The sequence below is a fragment of the Otolemur garnettii genome, unplaced genomic scaffold (genome assembly GCF_000181295.1).
Source record: "Otolemur garnettii isolate 467f Iridium unplaced genomic scaffold, OtoGar3 scaffold00001, whole genome shotgun sequence".
Classification (NCBI taxonomy): domain Eukaryota; kingdom Metazoa; phylum Chordata; class Mammalia; order Primates; family Galagidae; genus Otolemur; species Otolemur garnettii.
The window spans coordinates 33,769,208-33,787,740 of NW_003852396.1; the positions used below are offsets into that span (position 1 = coordinate 33,769,208).

The following is an 18,533-nucleotide window of genomic DNA, read 5'->3' on the forward strand; positions in this document are numbered from 1 at the left end:
ATTTTTTGGTTGCAGCCGTCATTGTTATTTGGCGGGTCCGGGCTGGATTCGAATCCGCCACCTTAGGTGTATGTGGCTGGCGCCTTAGCCACTTGAGCCACAGGCGCGGAGCCTGTTTGACTTCTTAACCGAAGAACATGGGGGTTCTCATTGAAATGGTGACACCTGTCTAGACTTCTTCTTTTGAGATTCTGATGACCTTCTATTTGCCTCAGGGACTGTTCAATGCACTCTTATGATGCTTAACCTAGTTTTCTCCACTATCCCAACTCTATCCTGCTTTTTATCTGAGCACCTCAGTCATTTCTCCTTCTATACCAGTCTTCTAATCCACCTTCTAAGATCAGGTGACACTCTTCCAGACTCTTAGGGAAGGAAATTTGACTTTTTTTTTTTTTTTTTTTGAGACAGAGTCTCAAGCTTCGGCCCTGGGTAGGGTGAAGTGGTGTCACCGCTCACAGCAACCTCCAACTCTTGGGCTTAAGTGATTCTCTTGCCTCAGCCTCACAAGTAGGGAAGTTTGATGTTCTTTTTCTTCTCAGAGTTGCTATGCCATTGAAACCCTATAGTTACAGTTCCTAGGCTCTATAAGCTTTGCATTTATTCATAGGCCCAATGAAAGATTTGTTCCTTTATGCAGGTTAAAATGATAGATAATTTTAAAATCTATACTAGTATACATATACTTATATATGTATTTTTATTTTTTTAATTAAAATTTTTTTTTTTCTATTGCCCGGGCTACAGTGCTATGGCCTCAGCCTAGCACACAGCAATCTCAAACTCTTGGGCTCAAGTGATCCTCCCACCTGAGCCTCCCAGAGTGCTAGGATTACAGGCCTGAGCCACCGCACCCGACTTTGTCTATGTATTTTTAAATTGATAAACTTTAATATTTTTTGTAAAACCATTATGCCGAGTGTTCATCCTTTACTCATACGTGTATAACTTTAGACGTTTGTATTATTTATATATTTTAACTAATTCGTTAATAGGAAGTAGAGGTGTATTATCAACGTTCCTACACTCGGAAATAATGTTGGAAGGCTACAGAAAACTGAAGACAACTTACGCGTCATCTCTGGCCCTCAGGTGTTCTCAAAGGCCTCTCGGAATTTGCTGTTCCACAGGTAAGAGAAGCACCTTGGCATTTCAGCCTTCCAAACATATCCTGTCATTTACGGCCGGATGGAGCACCGGCGACCACACCCGTGAAGCCGCAGGATCCCAGGCGGAGCGCGCGGAACACCCGGGCCCCGCCGCCAGCGCCTCCTCCTCCCCAGCCCCGCCCCTTCCCCCAGGGTCTTTCGGCCGCGGTGGAGGACGCGGCAGCTGCTAGTCCTCGGCGCCCAGCCAGGCCACGATTCCAGGTTAGTGGGCAAATCCATTTTCTGGCCAGCCACCACCGTCCCCACCAGTATGAGAATTTGGTCCACGCAGCAGGTTGCGTTGGGAGTTCTCGGGTGGAGGAACAGTGAGGGAGACCTCTGCCGTCTGGAGTTGACTCGAGTTTGGGAAAGGAGCACCGGAGAGGCACCTTTGCGGCTAGGAATGGGCCGCTCAAAAGGCAGTGAGAGTTAAAGCCCGATTCTAAGCTAAAAGATGTAAGAGAGGCAGCTCTGGACGTTTTCCGTCCGGGAGTGACTGCAAACCATTGGTCAGGCCTGGATTCAGAGGTCAGCATCCCCTCCCCCGTCTCCAGCCTCGCGGCTCCAGGAAGTGAGCGCCTTTTATCCTGCACCCCGGGAGGTCCCAACTCCTCCGCGATCGAGTTGGTGGATGAGTCTTTCGGGCTCTGCCCGACCTGAGCGTCAAAGTTCAGAGCCTGGCGGAGGAGGGATCAGCTGCAGTCCTAGGCAAGGGGAGGACACAAGCGTGGTTTCAAGACCGGAGTGCGAGCCCTCTGTTTTTTAGAATTGGCTTGCTACCCCTTGGTTTGCGCTAAAGGCCTTCACCTGATGCTGCTTCTCTGGGCTTCTTATCCCCAGATGTGCGGGTCACAAGGGGTGTCTCCTGCGCGGTGACTATGGACTTAACTATTATCACTTCTGGCTAGGAGGACGCGGTAGGGAAAGAAATGAGTTCCTTTCCCTTTGAAACTCATGATCCAGACACTTTTATCTCGCTTCTGTACTGCAGTGGAAACTCGCTGAGGTTAGAGTCAACATTTTACTTATTTATTTATTTTTTTGAAACAGTCTCAAGCTGTCGCCCTGGTTAGACTGCCATGGTGTCACAACTCACAGCAACCTCAAACTCTTGAGCTCGAGCGATTCCCTTGCCTCGGCCTCCCAAGTAGCTGGGACCCCAGGTGCCCGCCACAACGCCTGGCTTTTGTTGTTGTTTCAGTTGTCGTTGTTTAGCAGGGCCAGGCCGGGGTTCGAACCCGCCAGCGTCGGTAGGGCTGGCTCCCTACCACTGAGCTATAGGGCGCCGCCTGAACCTTTTATTTAATCAATCACTAGAGAGAGAAACGTATAGTTAAGGACGTAGGTGCTGCAGTCAGACTGCTCAGATCCTGGATCTGACACCCACACTTTAGTTGCGTGTCCTGTGACTGCTACTTGACCTGTTTGAGCTTCAGTTTCTTCTATGTATAAAGTGGCCAGAATATTTACTTATTTATATATATATATAATTTTGAATTCCAGAATTTTGGTGAAGATAAAGTGAGGCAGAGGTTTAAACATACAAGAGACTGCTTGACGAGTAGTAAATACTGAAATTATGGTCATTATTGTTGATAAACTCCATGTCTAGCTTTAAAAACATGCCCAATCCAACAATTCTTAAATTCTTTTGAAGTGGGGCTTAAAAAATTTGAAACTGGGCAGGGCCAGGTGGCTCATGCCTGTAATTCTAGCACCTTGGGAGGCCAAAGCAGGTGGATTGCTTGAGTTCACCAGTTCCAGACCAGCCTGGGCAAGAATGAGTCCCCATCGCTATTAAAAATAGAAAAAAAGAAACCTGAGACCCCATCTCTACTAAGTAGAAAAAAAAAACCTGAGGCATATTTATATATATATGTATATGCATACATAAATACATATATATAAATATTCTGGCCATTTTATAGATAGAAGAAACTGAAGCTCAAACGCTTGAATCCAAGAGTTGAAGGTTGCTGTGAGCCATGAGGTCATGGCACTCTACCCAGGGCCACAGCTTGAGACTCTGTCTCAAAACAAAAAAAAAATTTTTTTTTTTTGAAATTGGATATGTTCTAATTCAGATTTTGTTTGTTTGTTTGTTTACTTTGAGACTGAGCCTTGCTCTGTTGCTCAGGCTAGAGTATAGTAATGTGGTCATAGCACACTGTAATCTCAAATTCCAAGGCTGGAGTGACCATTCTGCCTCAGCATCCATGATAGGTGGCACTGCAGGCAAGTGCCAACAGGCAGAGATAATTTTTTCTTTCTTTTTTTTTTTTTTTGTAGAGATAGAGTCTGGTTCTTGCTGAGGCTGGTCTCAAACTAAACTTGTGGCCTCAAGTAATCTTGGCTGGGGCCTTCCAAACTGCTAGGACCCAACTCAAATATTTATAGAGTGCTGTTAGATAATCAATCACAGATAATAAAGTGGAATATAACCCTACTCAAAGGTCAAAAATAGTATTATTTCCAAACCACAAGAATGTTGGCCCAACTTGGTTGGAAGCACAGTTGCCATCTGTTTTACTCCACTTTAGTTTGGACTATCCGCGAGGTGGGGGAGGGGCAGGCTGTGTCCTCTCTCATTCCTAGTTCTTATTCTGAACCTCCAGCCTGGATCAGCCTTGGTCAGTCACTAGTTTTAATTTGATATCAATGTGAGCTTCCATTCTAACAGATGCAGCAGATCTAAATAGCAGTTCATTCTCTGGCCTTCCCTCCCCCGTTTCTAGTTGTTTTGAACCCTAAATTGTATCCACCTGGAAAAAGGGATCCTTACTCGGAGGCAGTGCTTCTGAAGCCTTAATATGCATACGAATAACCTGGGGTCTTATTGTGCAGATGGTGAATCTGTCTGAGTAAGACTGAGATTAAGAGCTCCAGTGGATGCCAATGTGGCTAGTCAGCAGACCATAATGAATTTTTTCAGGCATCTACTTATGATTTAACTGGTCCCACCCAGTCTTGAATTTGGCATTTTTTCATCTGCTAATTTAATCCACAGGACTCTGGAACCTTAGGCTTCTCTGGGGTCACTATTCACACAGTCAGACTGCTGTCTCTCTGCACCTCAGCACTGGTCTGGAGGTGTGACTTCATTTGGAGACTGTCACCCTCCCTTGTGTCCTCTGGGTTGCATTCAGCTGCAGTTGGCTGTCAGGGGCTTGCTAGGGGCTTGCTATGGTGTGTTGGCCAAGGGTCATTCAGACCTCTGCTAACTATATGACATGCTCCTTCTTTCTCAATTTCTTCTTTACCCCAGTCTCAACTTTAAATCTTTTGACAGGAAATGTTAACTGTTAGGTCACCTTTTCTGTTCAATAATCTTTCTCTGTTTTGAATATCTAAAGTAGTCCATATGGCAGGGGGAAAAAAAGATATAATGAAATAGAAATAGAATGAGACTACGTACGTAATTTTAGATTTTCTAGTAGCCACATTAAAATGTAAGAAGAAATAGGTGAAGTTAATTTTAATGTATTCTATTTAATCCAATACATGGAAAATATTATTAGAATACATAATCAATATAATTTTTTATTTATTTTATGTTATGTTATTTTACTTTGAGACAGAGTTTTACTCTGTCACCCTGGGTCTAGTGCCATGGTGTCATAGCTCATAGCAATCTCAAACACTTGGGTTGAAGTGACCCTCTTTCCTCAGCCTTCCAAGTAGCTGGGACTACAGAGCCCTCCCCACCCCCCACAACACTGGGGTAGCTTTTTTTTTTTTTTTTTTTAGTAGAGATGGGGTCTCACTGTTGCTCAGGCTGGTCTTGAACTTCTGAGCTCAAGCAGTCCACCTACTCTGGCCTCCTAGATTGCTAGGATAATAGACATGCTTATTGAACCACACTACCTTAAATATAAAATTACTGATGAGATTCTTTAGTTTATTGATCCACGAAATCTTCAAAATTCAATGTGTGTTTTATATTTAACACATCTCATTTCTGACTGGCCACACTTCAAGTACTTAGTAACCACATGTGATGACCGTATTTGACAACACAGTTATAGTTTATGCTTAGAATCTGAGGGAAGCCAAATCTTTACTTTTTCTCATTATTTCTTTTTTTCATTTATATTCAGTAGTAGTTTACATCTTGAATTAAATTTTTTTTTTTATTTTTGAGACAGAGCCTCAAGCTGTCCCCCTGGGTAGAGTGCCCTGGCATCACAGCTCACGGCAACCTCCAACTCCTGGGCTCAAGTGAGTCTCCTGCCTCCGCCTCCCAAGTAGTTGGGACCACAGGCGCCCACCACACGCCTGGCTATTTTTTGGTTGCAGCCATCATTGTTGTTTGGCAGGCCGGGCTGGATTAGAACCCACTAACTCAGGTGTATGTGGCTGGCGCTTTAGCCACTTGAGCCACAGGCACCGAGCCAAGTTAAAAATTTTAAGCATATGGTTCTGAGGTTTTAAATTTTATTTATTTATTTATTTATTTATTTATTGGAGACTGAGTCTAACTCTCTTGTCCAGGTTAGAGTGCAGTATCACAATCATAGCTCATCTACAACCTCAAACTCCAGGCCTCAAGTCATCCTTGTGCCTCAGTCTCCTAAGTAGTTGTGACAACAGCTGTATGATGCCAGGCCCAGCTGATTTTTAATTTTTTATAGAGACAGGGTCTCGCTCTGTACCTCAAATGATTCTCCTGCTTTAGCCTACCAAAATGTTGGGATTACAGGCATGAGCCACCATGCCTGGCCAATTCTGTGAGTTTGATGTATATTCAGTTGAATAACTCCCAACACAGTTATAACATATAAAGGGCATTTGTGTCACCCTCCACATTTCTTTCTGTCCCTTTGCAGTTCATTCCTTTCTCACCCCTGGGTCCTGGCTTCCACTGATAGGCTTTCAAATACTATAGCTTTGCCTTTTCTAGGATTTCATATAAATGGAATCATACAGGAACTCACTTTGGTGTCCAACTTCTTTCACTTTGCATATTGCTTTTGAGATTTATTCTGTTGGGCATATCAGCAGTTTCATTTAATTGTTCGGTTATATGTAATTATGGGGTTATACCACAATTTGTCGCTTTACCAGTTGTTGAATTCATGGAGTCTTTTCAAGTTCATAAGATAGAAAATCTTCAAGAGAATTGTGTATACCGTGTGCAGTTTTGCCTGAAATAAAAATGTGCATGTGTGTTGGAGAGGATGGAATGGATTTTCAGTTAAAATATTTAAGTACATATAATATCATCACAATTGTTAACGATTTCAAAAAGTAGCACATTTATTTCTTTGCTGCAGGGCCTACATCAAGTCCAAGTTCAGCAATAACATAATTTTAAATTCATTATAAATTTAATTGCTTATTTATTGTGTTAAGTGCAGTTAAGGTCTGGTGTACCTGGAAGAGCAAAAAGATTGGTCCTCTCCCTCCATAAGGCTAATTTTTTTTTTTTTATGCATGCTGTTTTATTTGGGGAGACTGCTTGCTATCTTACCTTCTTGCTTCCCTTCTTTCTTTTTTTTTTTTTTAAATCATAGCTGTGTACATTAATACTCTCATGGGGTACAGTGTGTTATTTCCATATACAATTTGAAATACTTTCATCCAGCTGGTTAACATAGCCTTCATGTCATTTTTTTAGTTATTATGTTAAGACATTTATATTCTACATTTAGAAAGATTCACATGTACCCTTATAGGATAAACCATAGGTGTGATCCCACCAATCACCCTCCCTCTACTCCTCCCCCATCCCCACCCCTCCCTCTCTCCCCGTATTCTTGGGCTAAAATTGGGTTATAGCTTCCCTATGAAAGCTATAAATTAGTTTCATAATAGGGTTGAGTACATTGGATACTTTTTCTTCCATTCTTGAGATACTTTGCTAAGAAGAATATTTTCCAGCTCCATCCATGTAAACATGAAGGAGGTAAAGTCTCCGTCTTTCTTCATGGCTGCATAGTATTCCTTGGTATACATATACCACAATTTATTGATCCATTCATGGGTCAATGAGCACTTGGGCTTCTTCCATGACCTAGCAATTATGAATTGGGCTGCAGTGAACATTCGGATACAAATATCTTTATTGTAGTGTGATTTTTGGTCTTCTGGATATATACCTAGTAGAGGAATTATAGGATCAAATGGGAGGTCTATTTTTAGTTCTCTAAGTGTTCTCCAGATGTCTTTCCAAAAGGGACGTATTAGTTTGCAATCCTACCAGCAGTGTAGAAGTGTTCCCTTTTCTCCACAACCACACCACCATCTGTGATTTTTGGATTTTGTGATATGGGCTAATCTTATTGGAGTTAGATGATATCTCAAAGTAGTTTTGATTTGCATTTCTCTGATTATTAAGGATGATGAGCATTTTTTCATATATCTGTAGGCCATGCACCTGTCTTCTTCAGAGAAATTTCTCTTCAAGTCCCTTGCCCACCCTGAGATGGGATCACTTGCTCTCTTCTTGCTAATACATTTGAGTTCTCTGTGGATTCTGGTTATTAAACCTTTGTCAGAGACATAACCATCAAATATCGTCTCCCATTCTGAGGGCTGTCTACTTGCTTTACTTACTGTGTTCTTGGCTGTGCAGAAGCTTTTTAATTTGATGAGGTCCCAGTAGTATATTTTTGATGTTGCTTCAATTGCCCAGGGGGTCCTCATAAAATATTCGCCCAGGCCAATTTCTTCAAGAGTTTTCCCTACACTTTCTTCTAGTATTTTTATAGTTTCATGTCTTAAGTTTAAATCTTTAATCTAGTGAGAGTCTGTCTTAATTAGTGGTGAAAGGTGTGGATCCAGTTTCAGTCTTCTGCAGGTTGCCAGCCAGTTCACTCAGCACCATTTGTTAAATAGGGAATCTTTTCCCCACCCAGTGTTTTTAATTGGCTTGTCAAAGATCATATAACGGTAAGTAGCTGGGTTCATCTCTTGGTTCTCTATTCTGTTCCATACATCTACCTCTCTGTTTTTGTGCCAATACCATGCTGTTTTGATCACTATGGATTTATAGTATAGAGTGATGTCTGGTAGCATGATTCCTCCTGCTTTGTTTTTATTTCTGAGTAATGTCTTGGCTATTCAAGGTTTTTTCTGATTCCATATAAAATGACGTATTATTTTTTCGAGATCTTTAAAGTATGACAATGGAATTTTAATAGGGATTGCATTAAAATTATGTATTGCTTTGAGTAGTATGGACATTTTAACAATGTTAATTCTTCCCAGCCATGAACTCCATAAGGCTAATTTAACAACAGCAGTAGACCTTCACAGTGCAGTGGGCAAGTGAGGTGATGATGACCGAATGCCCAGTTCTACAGGTGTGGTTAATTAGGTTAAACTGTATCCCCTATAGATAAATACTTCTGTAATACCAATTACTAATGCAAATTAGATGCCCAGAATTCATTAATTTGTAAACAGTTATGTCTCACACCCTTTATGGAGATGAGGGACATAAAAGAGAAGTAAGAGGGGGAGTTTCTGCCTTAAAAACTGGCTCTACCACTTGACGGAGCTACTTAACCTCAGTGTGTACAGCTATGGAATGAAATCTAAGGGACATGTGTAGTGTTGTTACAAGGAATTAATGAGTTATTACATATAAGATAATTAAATTCTTGCCCAGTACCTGATGGACTTTCAGTTAGTATTGCTATCAAGCAGGGCAAAGGTGATGACCCAGGCTGTGACTTGCAGGAGCACCATGAAACACTAGATGGCAGCTCTGAACCCAGCCTGTCCCTCAACACCTCCCCCACCACCACCACCACCACTCAGCAGTGGCTCCCAGTCCCTGTTTGGCCATGTTAATATCCTGTAAACCTTTTTTACTTATCTAGGACATTTTCTGAGGCCCTTTCTTCTGATGGGATTATTGTTACTGGCAGAACTTTTATTTTTTTTAACCTATCAGGCCCTCAAGATATGGAAAATTGCCCACACTGACCATGTTTTACATCAGCATACATTTGTTTTTGCTGAAAAACCAGCCAAAGACAAATTATAGACTTTTACTTGCTCCTGGACATGCTATGGCCTGTCCAGTACAACACGGTCATTCCTGGACCAGGGCCAATGTACCTTCAAACAGACAATGCACGCTGACTCTTCTTGGGAGGCCCAAATGTGATTCTAGCTAGGCAGGCAGAGCAAACGGCTTCCAATGAAAATGACTCAATGTTGAGAACAGGAAAAAAAAATCGTTAAATGTCTAAAGAGTATTCTTGATGTTATTCCAAACAATAGTAATGTAATTTCGCAACTGAAAACTACCAAGAAAAATGGATTGAGAATAAAGATAGTATTTCTCAATGAGGATATAAGGCCTCAAAAGTACTACCTTAGGATCTTATCGTACTGCAAATTTCATGACAGGCCCCAGTGAAATCCCATCATGAAATGGGATTATGCCCATTTTAAAAATCTTTAGGCCTATGCCTTTTACGGCTTTGTCTTTGGTTACAGTTATGAGGTTGTGGACAGAGCTTTGAATTAGGATCCTGGAAAGATTAGGTTGCTCCAACTCTACAACTTACAAAACACAGGTGGTAGGTTCAAGCCCAGCCCCGGCCCAGAACTACAAAACACATGATTTTAAAAGTAACTTAATGCCTCTAATATTCTTGTTAAAGGGCCAAGAATACTTATTTATGCAGAGTTGTCCTATGAGGGATAAAGAAAGCAGGAGAATGTGATTACTAGATTACAGCTGGTTACAGAAGCACTGGTTGTAAAAATATTAGCTCCCCTTATTGTGGTTATTACTGTGGATATTGCTTTTTCTTTGGGTTTTTCTGAAAAGTGGAGTGTGGAGATGGACAGGCTTTGTGTGGAGTAGGGCTGTTTGGAGGTGAAAGTGTCTACACAATCAATGAGACCTTTGATCTTGGAGATCAGATACTGGAGAATGATGGCAAGGTGATGTAGCAAAGAGGTGAAAGAGCTCACGAGCTGATGGAGAGTAGAGAACCTGTGTGTCTGACACTGTGCTGACTGCCAGGGATATAACCATGAAGAAAAACACAAGTTTCTGATCTCATGGAGCTTGCATTCCACTGGGACGATTCAGACAATTACAGATCTATATCAGGTTGTGATAAGAATTAAAGCAGGTAAGTGTATAGAGAGGGTGCTTTAGATAGTCTAGATAGAACAAATCCTTTGGATAAGAGAACAGGTAAGTATTGAGTTGAGTCATGCCGGTATCAAGGTCACCCTTGCAGCCCTAGTGCAAGAATCCTAGGCAGCAATGAGTCTTGGTGTTTTTAACAATGAGGTTGTATTTTGATGGGCTGAGATAAGATCAAGTGGTGGCTCATACAGGACCCTTCCACTCCAGGGCCTAAGTTTATCCCTCCATCCAATAGGTATAAAAGGAAATCGTAATCTCTCCTCTAATAAGGATGGAAAATGGTATCTCATATGAGCCAGGGTAAATTGGAAGTTAGAATGCCAAAGCCTTATTACCCCCAGGAGTCTGGCCTCTTTCTACAGAACAAGACAGTCAGCATCTCTTTGTCCCATTGCCCCCTTTCTTACTCTTTTTTGTTTGCTCATTGATCTAGGATTCTACAAGCAGGAAGCATCTTGGAAATCAGGGCTGGGCAGGCAGGCTCCAGGAGAGCAGCTACAATGACTTCTGTGCTGATGGACATACAAGAGGAAGTGACCTGCCCCATCTGCCTGGAGCTCCTGACAGAGCCTTTGAGTGTAGACTGTGGCCACAGCTTCTGTAAAGCCTGCATCACACAGAACAGTGGGGAATCAGAGAACGGCCAGGAAGGGGAAAGCAGCTGTCCAGTGTGCCAGGTCAGCTACCAACTTGGCAGTCTCCGGCCTAATCGGCACCTGGCCAACATAGCGGAGAGGCTCAGAGAGGTAGTATTGGTTCCGGGGAAGCTACCAAAGGCAATTCTTTGTGCAAACCATGGAGAGAAACTGCAGCTCTTCTGTAAGGAGGATGGAAAGGTCATTTGCTGGCTTTGTGAGCGTTCTCAGGAGCACCGTGGTCACCACACGTTTCTCATGGAGGAGGTTGCCCAGGAGTACCAGGTGAGAGTCCAGGATGGAGGCACACAGGGAAGAATGGGTCCTTGGCAGGAGATTTTACATTTTGTCATGCTCTCTTGTAGTCTTCCCGTTTACCTAGAGCTTGAACTTAGAAATTGTCCTCAATCAAGATCAGAGACTTTTTGTCTTACCTTCTGCACAACATCATGTAGAGTGAGAGGGTGGGTGCACCAAGGGGTCTTGGTGGATTGAGTGTGGGTGATTATGTTGGCAAGGTGGGTAAAGGAGCTGAAGTGCTTTGTGTGCAGGCGCTCACCCCAAGAGGGACAGAGAGTGAGCCTATTCCCATTGGTTTCTATCCCCTTTGTTATAAAGGATACATTGGCCTCCTTAGTTTTCCATCCTCAGATAGGATGGGCTTCTTTGGAGGTCAGCATAATCTCTGCCTCATTTATTCCCTGCTTGGGCAGTGAGACAATTGACAACCTGCCCCTGCTTGACCTGATGTGTTTCTTCAAGGAGAAGTTCCAGGAGTCTCTGCAGAGGCTGAGGAAAGAGCAGGAAGAAGCTGAGAAGCTAAAAGCTTTCATCAGACGGAAGAGGGCATCCTGGAAGGCAAGAGGGACTCCTCCTGAGGGTGTCCTGGGTTGGGAATTGGGACAGGTCATGGGGGCCTGGGGCAAAGGAGTCATTGTCCTGCCTGATGCTGACATCATGTCTAGAAGACCTTTCCTTGCCTATTCCCTAGATGTAGCCTTTCCAAACAAGGGAGGGAGAGAAGTCTCTAGACCATACAAACATACCAAAAGTGAACTAAGATTTTTGGAGATGATCATGTAGGAGAGGAACCAGGGCTGAGGGTAACCCCAAAGTCATAGTTCTGGATCTTGTTCCACAGTTTAGTTTCATTGGCCTGCTGGGAAAGATAGGTTAGTCTTAGGCTAACAATCCCTACATCGACACTCAAAATTGGAAGGGGAAATTAATGCAGAATCAGGAGAGGCCAGGGAGGCTGCCTGGAATCTAAACATCACCCAGGAATCAGAGCCTGTATCTAGAAGGCCTAGGTAAGGCAGCCTGGGGCTAATAGTCTTCAGAGAGCTGAAGGGAGAATAGAAAGAAAGTGCAGGTTATGCAGGCCTTTACCGTTCCCCTCCTAGTGAAGCCTGGCTCCCCAGCCCCTACACAGGAGACCGCTGCCCCTGCAGATTAGCCGCCTCTTTCTCTTCCCTGTTCTTGAAGAATCAGATGGAGCCTGAGAAACACAGGATCCAGACAGAGTTCAATCACCTGCGAAGCATCCTGGACAAAGTGGAGCAGCGGGAACTGAAAAAGCTGGAGGAGGAAGGGAGGAAGGGGCTGAGAATTATAGAAGAGGCTGAAAATGAGCTGATCAACCAGAGCCAGTCTCTGAGAGAGCTCATCTCAGACCTGGAGTGTCGATGCCAGGGGTCAGCAATGGAGCTGCTGCAGGTAAAGTTCATGAAGGAGCTGGGTCTGAGAGTCAAGGAGGAGAGGGACTGTCTTTCCTTCCTTTCTCAAACATGAGACTAACATCCTCCTTGGGGACATACAAAAAAATCCCTTTGTCCCTATAGTGCTTCTTCCCTATTAAACTTCAGAGGTAAGAGGTAAAACATAAGGTAATTCAGAATATAAATGCTAAGGGAAAGACTTATTTTTATTTATAAAGGGTGGTCCTTTATAAAGAATTTATGTGATGCTGTGGGGAAGATCTGTTTTATTCAGTGACATTCTATAGAAGTATGTTTCAGTCTCGGCACTATTATTGACCTTTCAGGCTGGATAATTTTTTTGTTGTGAGAGGATATTTAGCAGCGTCCTTAAACTTTACCCACTAGATGTCAGTAGTACCATCCTAGGTGTGACAGCCAAGAACTCCACATACCTCCAGGGAGGACAATGTATCTCCCCTTGGTGAGAACCACTATACATTAGGCACTTGTCTTTGATACTGTGCTGAGATTTGTCAGGTGCTTTTTCTGCAGCTTAGTCACAGGCAAACACATCAAGCCCAAGTTCTTTGACCTTTTTTATGTAATTACCATCCTTTCTTTACTTCCACTGTCTTGGGCAGAATCACCTGAGGATTGGGCGCTGGTCTATGTGTATGTAGGTTGGACAGGTGCAGGGTATCCAGTCTGGAGAGATCTGATGGAGGAACTTGACCTGAGGTTGACATTTCAGCATCTGTTTTCTACATAGAATAAATAATATGACCTTGGGATATTCTGAAAACTCAGACTGTTCCTTATTTTTCACTTGCTTCCTGGCTTTCCTCTTGTTCTTTCTTTGCTGCAGTATTATTATGTCATTGTTTATTCTTGGGTGCAGTCCTGGAGTCTTGGGGTAGTTACTTTCTACCTTACAGAGCTTTCTTCATTCACTGCTTTCTGCTTCGTATCTTCATAATATTTGTCTTGTCTTTGTGGTCTTATCTTTGGTATTAGGTTACCCCAATACTTTTTCCTTTACCCTTTGTTCTAGCTCTTCAATAGACTCCTTGAACTCTGAAACTTTTTTTTTATGTTGAGACAAAGTCTCAGCCTATGCCCTGAGCAGAGGGCAATGATGTCATCATAGCTCACTGCAACCTCAGACTTTGGCTGTGAGCATCCGTTGCCTCACCCTCCCAAGTCACTGGGATTACAGGTGCTCATCACAGCTAGCACGTAGCTGGGGTTTTTTATTTTTTTATTTTTCATTTTTTGTGAAGTCAGGGTCTCACTCTCATTCAGATAAGTCTCAATCTCCTGAGTTCAAACAATCCTCTTGCCTCAGCCTCCCACAGTGCTAGGATTATAGGCATGAGCCACCGTCCCGGCTAAAACTTTTTTCTTAAATGAAGATGAGTCATCAGTTTACATTGCTAGTCCAGACTCTGTGCCCCATTAATATGACCATGCAGTGGACATTTTAACTTGAGTGTTCCATAACTGTCAGTTTTCCAGAATTCTCCCATCACAGACATACTGTGTCTTTTCTTTTCCATATCTGTGCAACATTGGTACTCACTAAGATTTGATAGCCAAGATACAAGCTTCAAAATGTGATCACTGAGAATAAAGTCAGCCTAAGAGGAAAAGCCGTAAAGTGGCACACTGATTCGATCCTTTTAAGCTCTTCAGCTGTGATTTGAGATTGATATAATCCTGGACCACCAACAACACCTCTGCTACTTTCTTTATTCAAGCTAGTTTAATTTGTGCTGGTGTGAAATGAAACCATAAATAAGCCCAATACAGAGAAAATAATTTATTTCTCTGTTGTGTAGATCAAGCCTTTGGCCTTTTCTTCAGGGTCATTGAAGTGTACAGAGCAGAAGTAAGAGACCAAATAGGTGATCGGGTAGTTCTGCTGAAAGAAGACCATTAGGGGCATTGACGAAGGTGAACAGCAGGTGGCTAAAAGAAGTTACGTGTGTGGAATGCACTGGCCTGGCCAAGGATGGAGTGCCAGGATGAATATATGATGGTTTTTGTGGCAGTGTTCAGTGACTAAGTGTTTGTTAGTATCAGTCAGCAGGGTGGAAGAAAAGAGATGAAATAGTTGCAGGAATAAGTTTTCTTTTGAACATCTTGAATTTGAGGTGCATTTGGCTCTTTTCCTGGGGTATACATTAATCTGGATCCTGAGAGAGAGAGAGATCACAGCAGAAGTGTAAATCTGGGAATTAGCTCCCAATAGCAATGGACTAGATGAAGTCAGCAGAGGTAGAGCAGGAGGTTAGAGGAGGTGAGATCTGAGGACCTGCAATATTTAAGGCCTGTGACCCTTAGGCAATCAGGATAGAATGCAGCTACTCAAGCATGGAAATTATGACTTTGTCACCTGAAATTCTGTAGGAACAAGTACAATGCCTGGCAAATGATAGATGCTATCCATGCATAACACACACACACACACACACACAGAGTTGGAGTAATAAAGCTACTAATGAATCAATTCAGTTGATTTCTTTTTTTTCTTTTTCTTTCTTTTTTTTTTTTTTGGAGATAGAGTCTCAGTATGTCACCCTGACTAGAGTGCTGTACCGTCACAGCTCACAGCAACCTCCAACTCTTGGGCTTAAGATATTCTCTTGCCTCAGCCTCCCAAGTAGCTGGGACTGCAGGCCCCTGCCACAATGCCAGGCTATTTTTTGGTTGTAGTTGTTTTTGTTGTTTGGCAGGCCCAGGCTGGGTTCAAACCCTCCAGCTCTGGTGTATGTGGCTGGCACCCTGGCCACTGAGCTACAGACGCCGAGCCAATTGAGCTGTTTTCTGATGTCTTCCCTGGGTTCTCAGGGACTGTGTGCCCAGAGTTTTTATCTCTACTTTATGGCCTCCACATTGGTACTATCTTTAGTCCTTTAGTTCTGTCATATTGTGGGGTGGCAGAGAGAGTAAGGAATATGGATGAAGACATGACATATTCCTCTTTGACCTAACCTGTCTTTTTCTTTCCTAGGATGTGAGTGATGTCACAGAAAGGTATGTGTAGGACACTGTGAGGTGATTCCCTTGGATTTACAAACAATTCCTGTACTCAGAGAATTATCCTATGGTGAGAGGTAAAGGGAAACAAATCACAGAACAAGGAAGATTCAAGACTGTGGTGTCGTAAGATGCTCATCACATGAGAATTTGGGGCTCTAAAGTAAAGGGAATAAGCTGGCTTCTGTGGCAGGAGAACTGGTGATGGAGGGGTTACAAATTGAGGACAGTATTGTCATTAAGAATAAAGTGCTGCAGTGTCAGTGAGTCCTAGCATCCTGTTATGGGACTCCTTTTCCACAAGCCTCCGTACCGCTTTCAGCCCTGATTCTCATAGTTTATAGCTACCTCAGAATACATGGAGATTTTCTTTGCACATGCATTTCATCAGAGGGGAATTCCCATTAGCATTGTTTCCCTGTGTCCCGGAATTTGCTCTTGAGACACCTGCTGTAAGTTTCATTTTCAGTTTTTGGCTTTGGAATAGTCCAGGACTTGCTACCTACTTGTCAGATTTTCTTTGGTTTCATTTCCAGTAAAAACCTTGAAATCTTGAGAATAGTGGTTTTGGCCCTGGAGGAAAACATGTTCTTTTTTCTGTCACATAGTCTGGACAGTATCTCATGCAATAGGTAACGTCTAAAGCTGCCCACACAGCTGGTACCTCATGCTTCCGATAAACACAAGAAATATCCTGTTATCCCTTCTGAAGTCTTCACTCTCCATTTGGAGGTGAGGTTCCAGCTGGTGGAACATTCCTGAAGACAGGCATCCCAAGATGCTATTTTGTAGGGACAAAGGTCCCTTGGGCTTCTGAGAAACCTTGGGGCCTAGGCTCACAGACCCTTCTGAAGGAAGCTCTTTCCCTGACACTTTCCAAGGCCCACAGGCAGGTTCCTGATGTACTGCCTGGCAACCCAGATACCTTCAGCCCTTTTGATGCCTACTGACATTTTAAAGTAGGTTGTATCTTTTTTTGAGATAGCAAAGGATTTTATAGTCATTATTTTACCAAATTTCATACTATCTCTAGGATGTAAAGAAAAATTATTGTATTGTATTTTGTATTGTTCTAAAATCGTACCAGAAAAACAAACAAAATGAGGCTTTAGGAGATTAAATCTTACCAAAGGTTCTATACATGGTGAGAAGCTACTTTCTAGTGCAGGTCTTCTGGTGCCAGGGCCAGACCTCTTTGCAGAATGATGCCAGTTTCCTTCAGGGGAGAGTGTTGAGGTTCACTAATGGGCCTGGGAGATGAGGGAGACAGACGTGTTGGAGGAACCCACAGTCAGCAATGTGGGGACTCATGAGATCTGTCCTCTTCAGGAGTGAGTTCTGGACCCTGAGGAAGCCAGAAGCTCTTCCCACCAAGCTGAGAAGCATGTTTCGAACCCCAGATCTGAAGAAGATGCTGCGAGTGTTTAGAGGTAAGGGGGTTCAGGAGGAAGAGTTTGGTTATGGAATTGTTGTCTTGGGAAGAAATAAATAGACTAGAGGATTTAGTCCATATTTGGGAATATTGGACGAAGGGGAAGTCCCAGAGAAAGGGACATAGTGTGAGAAGATGCAGTTTACGTGTAGGGGAAGATGACACAACCAGTTCACATCCTCACAGAATTGCCTGCAGTTCCCCTCAGTCTGGTAAGGTGAGGGAGATCACTGAGACCTTTGGTCCCATTCAACATTGTTGATTCCCTTTATCATTGCAGAGCTGACGGATGTGCAGAGCTACTGGGGTAAGTAGAAACTTCAGCCTCCTTGAGCTGACACATGTGATCCCCTTTCCCATGCTCCTGCCCAGATGTACCCACATGTTCGCAGGTCTGAGGCAGCGAAGCCTCCCCTCTCCCCCATCACAGCATTCCACATACCTCTTCTCACCTGCCAATGTTGTACCTCTTCCTGCAGTGGACGTGACTCTGAACCCGCACACAGCTAATTTAAATCTTGTCCTGTCTAAAAACCGGAGACAGGTGAGATTTGTGGGTGCTGAGCTGTCTGAGCCTTCTTATCTGGAAGAACATTATGACTGCAGTGTCCTGGGCGTCCAGCACTTCTCCTCAGGAAAGCATTACTGGGAAGTGGATGTGGCCAAGAAGACCGCCTGGATCCTGGGGGTGTGCAGTAATTCCGTGGTACCTACCTCCTCTTTCAACCAGTATGCTAAAAATCCCAATGCTTACTCGAGATACCAGCCTCAGAGTGGGTACTGGGTGATTGGGCTTCAGCATAAACATGCGTACAAGGCCTATGAGGACTCCACCGCAGCCCTGCTTCTCTCCATGACAGTGCGCCCTCGTCGAGTTGGGGTTTTCTTAGACTATGAGGCTGGCACCGTCTCCTTTTATAATGTCACGAACCACGGCTTCCCCATTTACACTTTCTCCAAATATTACTTCCCCACTACCCTGTGCCCGTATTTTAATCCTTGCAACTGTGTAGTTCCCATGACTCTTCGTCGCCCAAGCTCTTGAACGTTCTACTGTCTGCTGTCCACCACACCTGAGCGGTACCCTTCACCCTGCGGCTTCTCTGCACATGGTTCTCCTAATCCCCTGTTTTTCTATATTCTCACTTTTGAACATTTACTAGGATGTGCGCAGTGGTAACAGTAAAGGTCCTTGACTAATTGCAGATCTTGAGGTGGGTAATGGGAGCTTGAAACATTTTGCCATCAAGCATGATGTTGGTTGGAGGGTTTTTGGTTGATGTAGGGGGTTAAAGAAAATTGTCTACTAAACTGCCATGAGTTTTTGTATGGAATGAAAAATTGAATTCAACGGATTTTTTTATCTCCTCTAACTAAGAGATAGTCATGTGTCATTTTATTGTAATAAATCAAGTAGATTGTTTTATTTCAGTTGTTAAATCTATCACAAATTTCTGAAAT

The 18,533-nt window shown here is 43.2% G+C and overlaps 1 protein-coding gene across 2 annotated transcripts; it reads left to right on the forward strand.

Moving 5' to 3' along the window:
• Positions 1–1,324: 1,324 nt before the first annotated feature.
• On the forward strand, positions 1,325–18,223 carry TRIM6 (tripartite motif containing 6). 2 transcript variants are annotated; one of them, XM_023512903.1, is made up of 9 exons: positions 1,325–1,370; positions 10,700–11,012; positions 11,091–11,186; positions 11,664–11,759; positions 12,387–12,617; positions 15,615–15,637; positions 16,970–17,070; positions 17,353–17,379; positions 17,552–18,223. In XM_023512903.1, the coding sequence occupies exons 2-9, from the start codon at positions 10,767–10,769 to the stop codon at positions 18,115–18,117; spliced, it is 1,386 nt and encodes a 461-aa protein (XP_023368671.1). In that variant the 5' UTR covers positions 1,325–1,370; positions 10,700–10,766; the 3' UTR covers positions 18,118–18,223. The 2 variants fall into 2 exon arrangements, with proteins under 2 accessions (XP_023368671.1, XP_023368649.1); XM_023512881.1 differs by lacking the exon at positions 1,325–1,370 and having other exon boundaries at positions 10,704–11,186; positions 17,552–18,149.
• The last annotated feature ends 310 nt before the right edge of the window (positions 18,224–18,533 follow it).